The sequence below is a fragment of the Kryptolebias marmoratus genome, linkage group LG16, assembly GCF_001649575.2.
Source record: "Kryptolebias marmoratus isolate JLee-2015 linkage group LG16, ASM164957v2, whole genome shotgun sequence".
NCBI lineage: Eukaryota > Metazoa > Chordata > Actinopteri > Cyprinodontiformes > Rivulidae > Kryptolebias > Kryptolebias marmoratus.
This window is the reverse complement of record NC_051445.1, coordinates 2864603-2874082: the sequence shown is the minus strand read 5'-3', so window position 1 is coordinate 2874082 and position 9480 is coordinate 2864603. Positions and strand designations below refer to the sequence as shown.

Sequence of the window (9480 nt, the reverse complement as noted above, 5' to 3'; positions counted from 1 at the left end):
ATGAACACTTGTTTTTACAGCCTCATCAGGTTTGTTTATGGTGAGTTAATGGTTCTGCTGAGCCTTATTTGGACTGGCTACCAGCTTCTATTCATCAGCTACAAATGACTAAATGTAAACTCTAACCTGAGCCTTTGTAAACACTGACCTGAGGTCTGGTTCTGACTCCCACCTGCTCTGCCTGTTTGCTCACTGAAAGCAGGAGGGTGGATGTTTCTTTATGTGGAGCTGAGGAGGGGGCAGCTGATTGACGTCAGGGTTCTCGGCTCGGTTCGGCCGGATGAGCAGCTGGGTGCAGATTTACAGCAGAACCGGGCCCGAGATCCCGGCAGATCCGCGACGGGAGGCGTGTGAAAGCGTGTTTTCTGCCCGCTGAGGTAGGTGAGGAGGACATGGTGGTTTTATTCTGACACCGCAGCTCATTTCAGCTCCATGACGGATTATTGGACGGGAGCCGAGGAGGCTCAAACCGCGCATCGACAGGGGACTCATTGCAGTGTTTTCTGACAAACATCCTGCTCTTTGCGGACGGTTTTCACGCACATCGGTTTTGCGGCATCGTGAGCTCATCACTCAGTCGTGACGCGGGCGCGCGCGCCGCATCCGGATGTCGCTCCTCGCGCGCGCGGCGGGGAAACCCTTCAGCTGCGGACCAAAGGCGGTGTTTTTAAAAACGGAAAAAACATCCCAAAAACCGAGCAAAACGCGTTGGTTAGACAGGAAACTGAGCTGGGAGTGTGGGAGACAGCTCCTCTGTCACAGAAAGTATTCATTCATTCATCCATTCATTCATTTATTCATTCATTCATCCATTCATCCATTCATTCACTCCAGAAAGCTGAACCAGTCCTTCTTGGTTCAGTTTCACATCATTCTTTTTGCTCTTAACAAAAACTCCATCAAAATAATGCAAATTTAGCTCCATTTCACCTACAACTGACACAAATAATTATTATTTATTAGAATCAGAAAAATGATTGAAGTCTAATTTTCTCATTAACCCTTTCATGCTCAGTGGTCACTGCAGAGGACAGCTTTTATAAAAGCCATTTTCTTGTGTCTGGATGGGTTTTTACACGGACCATTAAAGTGCATCATGCAGCATACTGGCCATCTGCAGGTGCAACAGTTTTCTCAAAACCAAGATGGATTTGGGAAAATAAAAATAAATTTTTTACAATTTCTTTTTTCCCACCCTGTTTTTGATGCCCTAATAAAAATAAAAACACTTTGGGAAAACATCCTGGCTGAAGTTGTCGTAGCTGAAGTCCAGTTGTTTGTTTTTAACCTTATTTTGGATCCTGAGAATCTACACCAGCATCATCAACTCCAGCTGCTTTTTTCCTCATTTTCAATCCAGTACCCGAATATATTCAGACGGATGTTTTTGTTTTCATTTAAGCCACTTAATTATGACCACTCAGGCATAAAAAGCTCCTAAACTCAAAGGATGAACCAGAGGCGTGTCAACACTTAACCTTGCTACCAGATTATAAAGAAACGCAGAGTGGTTTTAAACTTTCACACGGTATAACCTGATCTGTGACAATAACGACTAAACGAGGATTGTTGTGTTAAAACTTTTTTTCCTTAAATAAGTTGTCAAGAAAGGGCATTAAAAGTACTGCAACCAAGTGAAAAGTTGGTAACTAGCTACCACAACCCATAACTTTAGCATTACCTAATCTAACACTAACTTATCAGACCACAAAGATCCTAAAAATAACCGTTTTTAATCATATTTACAGAAATGAATGACCTTCACAGATGTTTCCTTGGAACTCTGAGCTGCTCTGTTTTCTCCTCAGGTCTGTTTGGAAGAATGGAGGGAAGAAACTTGTGAGTAAACCTCTTTATCTGCAACAATCAGAGGGTTCTTCTCAGGGTCGCTGAGCCAATCTCGTTTTCTCTCCGCAGCGGCGACTCCAGGGACTATCTGGACCGCTTCATCCAAAGCCAGGACTCCTCCGTGGTGAACAGGTTCCAGCAGAAGTACTGGAAGACCAAGCAGAGGCTCATCAGGGTCACCGGGAAGAAGGAGGACGAGCACGTAGTGGCGTCCGACGCAGACCTGGACGCCAAGCTGGAGGTGAAGACGAGGAGGAACTTCGCAGAAACCGTCCGCCTTTAAACCAAACGAATCCGACCTTCTGTCTGCTTCCCTTCGGCAGGTCTTCCACTCCATCCAGAGGACGAGTTTGGAGCTTCTGAAGGTCATCGAGCTGTACCAGAGAAGAATCTGCTGTAAGTCTGAACCGGGTTTTAGATAAATACGACACGAGGAAGAAGACTCTGAGTTGTGTTTTCTGATCCCTTCTGTTCAGTCCTTTCTCAGGAGGAGAACGAGCTGGGTCGTTTCCTGCGATCCCAGGGCTCCCAGGACAAAACCCGAGCTGGGAAGATCATGCAGGCGACAGGGAAAGCTCTCTGCTTCTCCTCCCAGCAGAGGTTCGCCTCACCCTCACCTTACAGATGCAGCAGCTTCACGTAGACAGAAATCACATCAGAGTCTGTGTTAAAGTGAAGGAAACATTATGACTCAAACCCTGAAAATGTTGCCATAATTAGGTTTCACATTGTAAACATTTAATAACCTAATTGATGTGCTTTTCAGAGTTTCATGAAGTAAAAACAAACACTTGAATGTCTTACCCTTTGTTTGATTTTACTGCCTGAGCTCCTCGTCCTGCAGGCTGGCTCTCAGGAAGCCTCTGTGCCGTTTGTACCAGGAGGTGGAAACGTTTCGGTACCGGGCCATCTCCGACACGTGGCTGACCGTGAACCGCATGGAGCAGTCCAGGACCGAGTACCGCGGTGCCTTACTCTGGATGAAGGACGTCTCTCAGGAGCTCGATCCCGACACTCACAAACAGATGGAGAAGTTCAGAAAGGTTTGCCGTCCGGGGAAACTTTATTTCAGCTCGTGTCTGACATCTGTTCACAGCAAAACATCAGCCGAACTCTGAGCAACAACTCCTTCTGCAGACTTTGAGCTGTTTTAGCTGTTCCTTCATCAAACCCTTCAGCTGAGAGAGCCCTTCATTTATGCCACTTTTAGCTTTTAGCTACTATTTTTGACAGTTTAGCTTTTAGCCAGCCCTGATGCTTTTAGCTCCTAACTAGCCTTCTGATGTTTTCAACTAGACTTTGTTACTTTTAGCTTTTAGCTACCCTTTTGCTACTTTTAGCTAGCATTTTGCTCCGTTTGGTTTTGCTGACTTTGGCTTATAGTCACTGTTTTGCTAATTTTAGCTTTTAACTAGTGTTCTGATTCAGCTCTCAGCCTTTTGCTTGTTCCTTTAGGATTTCACCACCTTTCAGTTTAAATTAAACTTTTTTTGTGATCCAAAATATGTTAAAATAATCACCTTTAATGTTTTTAATACTGACTTTAAGTCTAAAACTTTAGGATACTGATTGCTCATTGTGTCGTAACTTCTTATTATTTAATAAAACTCTGTTTTCCTGCAGCCTTAAAGACAAAATCAACAGAGAAGCAACAAATCTGGTGAAAAACACGCCACTAGAGGGCAGAATAACCCTGCAGAAACTGTCTGCGTACACCTGCCACCTGCCCCTGGTGTGTTTTCTGACCTTCATGAGGAAAACGTGTCTCTGTCATGTGCCTCAGGTTCAGGCTCAGGTGCGAGGCACCAAGACGAGCTTTGACAAGTTGAAGAACGACGTCTGTCAGAAGGTGGACCTGCTGGGAGCGAGTCGCTGCAACCTCCTCTCACACGTCCTGACCACATACCAGGTGCATCACAAACACCTGCTGCTGGCTTCGCACACCTCACAGGGAGGGGAAAATATTTTAAAATCTGCTTGTCTTGGTTTCAGACGACCCTTTTGCACTTCTGGGAGAAGACGTCCCACACCATGGCAGCCATCCACGAGAGCTTCAGGGGCTGGCAGCATTACGAGCTCGCCACTCTGAAGGTCAGAGGTCATTTTTTACAAGAAAACATACAAAAACCTGACGCTGGAGGAGAGAACGGCTCTGAGCTGGCTTCTCTTACAGGCGCTCCATGACCCCAAAGACAAACTGGCCAAGAAGAAGGAGAAGAAAGCTGAAGGAGAAACAGAAGAAGAAAAAAAGAGAGATGAAACTGTCGGAGAGCAGTGAGTTTAAAATGTTACAAACCGGAGCATTTCTGCACACCTGTCCCCTCACAAAATGTTTTTCTTTGTTATATTTACAGACTTATCTCGTTAGGAAATGAAAACACCGGCGATAAAACCAGAGAAGGTAAAAAAACAAACATTATATTCCATTTAAACCAGATAAACATCTGAGCTCAGGCTGGATGTTCGCTGCAGAAAAGTTGTCTGATTATTGGACTGCACTCTGAAAATCACAACCAGGATGTTTATACTTCAGCTCAGGAACGCTGAGTGTTGAAGAAGCTAAAACTCAACAAACAGAACAGTGGCTAAAAGCTAAAAGCTAAAAGCAGCAGAAGAAGCTGAAAGTCAGAAAGGCAGCTCAGACAAAAACAGAGCCAGCGCGCTGAAGCAGGTTTTTTTAAAAACTGAGGTTTATTTCTGTGCAGAATTTTATTTTAAATGAAATTTAGATTTTCAAAAAGTCTGAGGAGGCCTTTCCCAATCGAGCTGAACGTTTTGATCCATTAGTTAAAATAAAATAAAACTGGTAAAGTGGTTTGAGTCCAAAAACCCAGGATCGTAGTTTAAACGCTGACTCAGCTTTAACACTAATAATAAGTTTTATTTCTGCCAGAAAACCTTTTTAACTGAATCCGTTTGCTGGAAATCAAACGACTGATTGTGGTTTGGGACAGAAGCGGAGGGAGAGGACAAGGACAAGGACAAGGACAGCATGACGCTGCTCTCTGAGATCCTGGGGGATCTGTTCGCGGACGAATCCCCGGAGTGGACGGAGGCGAGCTCGGCTTCTGTCGGATCTCCGGAAACCCAGCCGGAGGAGAACTCCTTCTTCCTGCCCTCTCAGCTGCTGGACCAGAGCCTGAAGAAGTCCTCCGTCTCAGGTGGGACAACGTTTGTCTTTTGGTGGCTGAGGTGTCCCTTTTCAGGTTGTAGGAAACATGAAGTCGTCTTATTTTCACGCTCAAAAAGAACAAAACTTGATTTATTTCATTGTTCTGCAGTGTTGTTTAGGAAATAAAAGCTGGATTCCTTAAAGAAATGCATATCACCCGCCAGCTTTCATGCCAAAGTTTTAAACAAAGAGCTCGTGTGATCTGTAAGCGCTCGTTTGTAACCGAGACCACCGATCCGTGTTTCAGATTGGGCCGGGGTTCTCCCACCGCCCAGCGCCAGCGCAGCAGAACCCGAACAGAACCCAGGAAAAGCAGCCCTGAAAGGTGGAACCGTCAGCGTTTCAGTTTGGATCGGACGGTGAGCTCGCTCTTTAACTCTGTCCTCCTGCGTTTTACTTCCAGACAGCGGAGCGGCCAAAGACCTGTCGGCGTGGTTCAACCTTTTCGCCGACTTGGACCCTCTGTCCAACCCGGACGCCGTCGGCAGAACCGGCAGGGAACACGAGCTTCACACGGCGTAGCTCTTCCTCCCGCCTGAGACCCGACTTTCACAAAGATTTCATTTCATCCACATCAATCAATTTTAAACAATTAGGCTAAAAATAACATAAATAATTAATAAATCTTTAAATGTCTTTTAAAAGCTGCATAACTGGCAACCTGGAATCTTAAAATGTGTTTTTATCTATTTTAAAGCTATCAGGCGCTTTCATTGACACCCACCGCTGAAAGGTGGAGGCGGGTGATAATGTTTTTGCCCAGGTCTGCGTGTGCTTGTCTGTCTGTTAGCGAAATATCTCCTGAACAGAAAACAATCCCTGGACGAACGTCTGCAGCTGATTAACCTTTGGAGTCGACCTGTAAAAACAGAAAAGCCTCAAAGTTTGTCAGTTTTCACAGATAGTGGTGGTGGTAGCTGAGAGTGATCGTCGTCATGGAGTCTGAGCTCCAACAAGTCTTTGCTGCCAGTAATCAGCTCCATCTTTCTGTTAGCAAAATATCTCGTGGACAACGTTGAGAAAACAAAACAAAATGGCTACAATTAAGTCAGTTTTACAGATATTGTGCTCAAATGTCTGGTGGTAGTAGCTGAGAGTCGTCCACTCTGAGGGCGACGTCTGCAACTCCATCGTTTCGTCTCCGGCGGGCGATAAGCATTCCTCCAGGAAACGCCCGGTCTTTCACATCCTTTTTGTTGTTGGATTTCTGAACTTTACGTTTTTATTTCTGATTCTTCGCTGGAGACAAATTACAAACGAGGAGAAACCGTTTATTGAGACGAGAAAGAAAACGAATAAATGTTTCTGCATCCAGCAGCTGGTTTTTATCAGGTCGCATGTTTAAATGTTTATCTGTGCTCACCTTAGATAATATTCTACTTGTCCTTAAACATTATTACTGCATTATTACTGCATGCTGCATGCTGTTGCTTTACCACTATATAAATATTCAACTTTGATTAAAATGCTGCATAAATTGAATCTAAAATCAGCAAAAAAGCCTTAAAATAATCACAGATCCACATTATTTTTATCTAACGTATATAACTGAGTGTTCATTTTTGTTATAGTTGGATATTTTTTAGTAATTTGTTCATTTTCAGTCATAAAAAAAGGCCTTACCTTTATTAGGACCTGCTGGTTATCACTGTTTATGCCCTTTAATAATAAAAAATAAAGTACATATCAAACCAAAAGAGGCTTTCTTTTTTTATTGAAAAAGGAGGAACACATGAGATCTACATAAAAACATGTAAAAAGGCAGGAGAAATGAATTCCTCTCTCGGTGTGAATAAACTCAGAGTTCGTACGAGTGTTTGTGTCCGTGTGCTGCACAAACACGTAAAACAGGCGCTTAAATTAACACGAATCAGCCTTTTTGTTTCGTTTCTTTGGAAACAAATCAGCAGGGACCATTAAGTGTCTCATCTGTTCCTGGTGTGTGTGTGTGTGTGTGTGTGTCGTTTTACGTCAAGACAAAAATCAATTGCACATTCTTATGATTGTTTTAATTAACAAACTTGTCAACAGCACAAAATAGTGATTATCTTTTCCTCTGCGATAAGTGCTTGGGCCTGCGTGTTTACAACATCACCGAGCTGCTGAAAGGCAACACAAACACAAACAGTCTGCAACAAACAAACAAAAATAAAACAACCTTGTGTCCCGAACACGGCCCTCCTGTCGCCCTTCTGTTTTGCTTTGGTGTATCTCACAAAAAAAGGAGGGAAGGGGGGGATAAATGATATATATTATTGTGAAATAATAATTTTATGCTGGCCGAGCCAACAGCAAGCTCTGGAATGTGTCGTAGCACCTGAAACTCCCGTCCAAAGTCACAATCTGCAACATCATTAAAGGGTTCAGTCTGGAAAATAAAAAATAAACTTCCCCTTTTAGGCAAAAGAGACGGAAAGGTGACTGAAAGAAGGATGTGAACACTGGTGAAAGGTAACATGGTCACAGCAAGTACAGTCCAACAACCTGAGATATTGCCGTGGGGGAGGGCGGGGCAGAATGTGCTTCCTGATTGGTCACTTGGTCTCTGAATGTTTGCATCTGATGCTGAGCGTCCCCGGGTTCTGCCCGTCGACGTGCGTTAGAACAGCAGGAACCATTTTACAGAAGCTGCCATGTTTAAAGTTATGGGACCGGCGTCTGCGTGAGGTGGAGCTTTAAGCCCCGCCTACAACCTGCCCCACATGGGGCCACATGACCTTTTTTTTTTTTTAATGAGTAATTACAACTCACACTATTAGAAAAATGAATATCTGAACATGAAGCCGAGCGAATCAACCCGATCTGAAACAATTATCAGGTTTTTAATCGGGGAAGAGTCCCGTTCGTTTGCGAGGAGGAGGGGCAGGACGCGGTTCCGTGTTACGATGCACGTCGACGGTGTCGCCTCGTCAAACTGCTGTTTTCTCAGAGATCAGGGGTACAAATACATTCAAACAAATATGAAATAAAACTGAAAAAGCCCTGTACCCTGTGAGCCGAAGCGTTCTGTCTTTAAGACGTTAAATTATTTAAACACTTCATGAACACAGAGCCGACTGAAGAACATGACAACAACGCGCTTTTTCCTTTTCTCGTTTCATCGTGATAACTTACCAACACTACGCAGAACGATCATTTGAGCAGTCGGTTGTAATTGTCGCGCAAAAAAAGCGAATATATTTCTGCCGAGGAGAAGGCTAGGTTAGTGACGGGTGGAGAGGCGGTGCCCAAGGTCGGCCACGATGCCCAAACCATCAAGTATTACTCAGAAAACATCAGGAACTAACCTCGGGCTTGAGCAGAAATGCTGGTACCATCATCCTCACAGACCTTGGGCACTCCCTGCTGGCTAACGTTAGGATTATCGGAGTGCAACTTTTTTTGTTTTATTTGTGTTTTTACGTTTTATTCTAAACCACCTTCTAGTACAATGCTTTATTGGTAGATGGTTTGGCCCTGAATCCCTGAGGACTAGCTGGTGAGGAGTGCTTGTGCCGAGCCGTCCCTCCCTACATCGGCGTCCGAGTTCTGGCTTTCTGTGCCGCCGCTCGGGTCGGCGAAGGCCGAGAAGGCAGCTGCCGGCGCCGCGGGCAGAGCCGGGCTCAGCTGGGCGCCCAGGCTGCTGCCGCTGACGGAGGAGATGGGGGAGATGGGGGAGAACAGGGAGGAGCAGAGGAGTTTGACGGGGCAGAAGGCCGAGCCCCTGGGAATGAAGTTCACCTTGTTTTTGTCGGGGCACGAGAAGAGAGGGAAGCCCTTTGAGGTGCCAGACCTGAAAAACAACAAGCTGCGCTCAGACGTTTGGTTTTTTATTAGTTTTCCACTCAGATCGAGCTGCAGGTCAGGCAAAAAAATCCAACACTTTTTTAACCCAGAGCGATAACGTCTGCGTCTTAATCTTTACCTTTTTAACCTGCACTATTTTAACATTTTCTGTAGCTCCTTTATGTCACTTTATAACCATTTTGTTGTTTTATTGCTGCTCTTTCTAACGCTGTTTTGGTCAGCTGTTAGGTTGTTTTTTAAGTGCTTTAGAAATAAACTGGGATGGGATGGTAATGTACAGCTGCAGTGTTTGTAACCGTCTCTACACACATCAAATTTGCATTATTGGACAGAATCAAACTTGTTATTTTTCCCCATCGGTTTCCTCCAGGATTTCGTGGGCATTGTTTGTGATTGTTGCAGCTAAAATGCCTGATTTCGCGGGGCATTTTCCTAAAAGTTGCAATTTTTTTTTTACTAAATCAATAAACAACCATAACTTTTAACATATAAACCAAAAATCCTTCCTAGTTTTGTAAGATAATTCCCAACAAACATTGACATTCTCAAAAGCTGCTTTATTTGAGAACTTTGATAGCTTCTAAACTGACATTCATGAGCATTTCTGGATTGTCCCTGGTCTGCAGCTCTCCTCACATGTTTTGCAGACACAAAGTGTTTGTCGATGCGTTTAT

The 9480-nt window shown here is 44.3% G+C and overlaps 2 protein-coding genes across 6 annotated transcripts in view; one reads left to right on the top strand and one right to left on the bottom strand.

Annotated features, from left to right (window-relative positions):
* The first annotated feature begins 218 nt into the window (after positions 1–218).
* Positions 219–6698, top strand: ica1 (islet cell autoantigen 1). 3 transcript variants are annotated; one of them, XM_025008691.2, is made up of 13 exons: positions 219–377; positions 1809–1839; positions 1918–2089; positions 2172–2244; positions 2325–2448; positions 2693–2891; positions 3632–3757; positions 3841–3939; positions 4022–4122; positions 4203–4249; positions 4806–5009; positions 5268–5345; positions 5424–6698. In XM_025008691.2, exons 2-13 carry the CDS (start codon positions 1823–1825, stop codon positions 5540–5542), a joined length of 1359 nt encoding a protein of 452 aa, XP_024864459.2. In that variant the 5' UTR covers positions 219–377; positions 1809–1822; the 3' UTR covers positions 5543–6698. The 3 variants fall into 3 exon arrangements, with proteins under 3 accessions (XP_024864459.2, XP_017284121.1, XP_024864458.2); XM_017428632.3 differs by having other exon boundaries at positions 4803–5009; XM_025008690.2 differs by lacking the exon at positions 219–377 and having other exon boundaries at positions 1784–1839; positions 4803–5009.
* A 19-nt stretch (positions 6699–6717) lies between these two features.
* LOC108243293 (glucocorticoid-induced transcript 1 protein) overlaps positions 6718–9480 on the bottom strand; it is a 30981-nt gene continuing 28218 nt past the window's right edge. For all 3 annotated transcript variants that reach the window (XM_017428628.3, XM_017428629.3, XM_017428630.3), the window contains exon 9: positions 6718–8792. In XM_017428628.3, the coding sequence (XP_017284117.1) occupies positions 8492–8792 (301 nt within the window). In that variant the 3' untranslated portion in view covers positions 6718–8491. The remainder of the gene's footprint in view (positions 8793–9480) is intronic.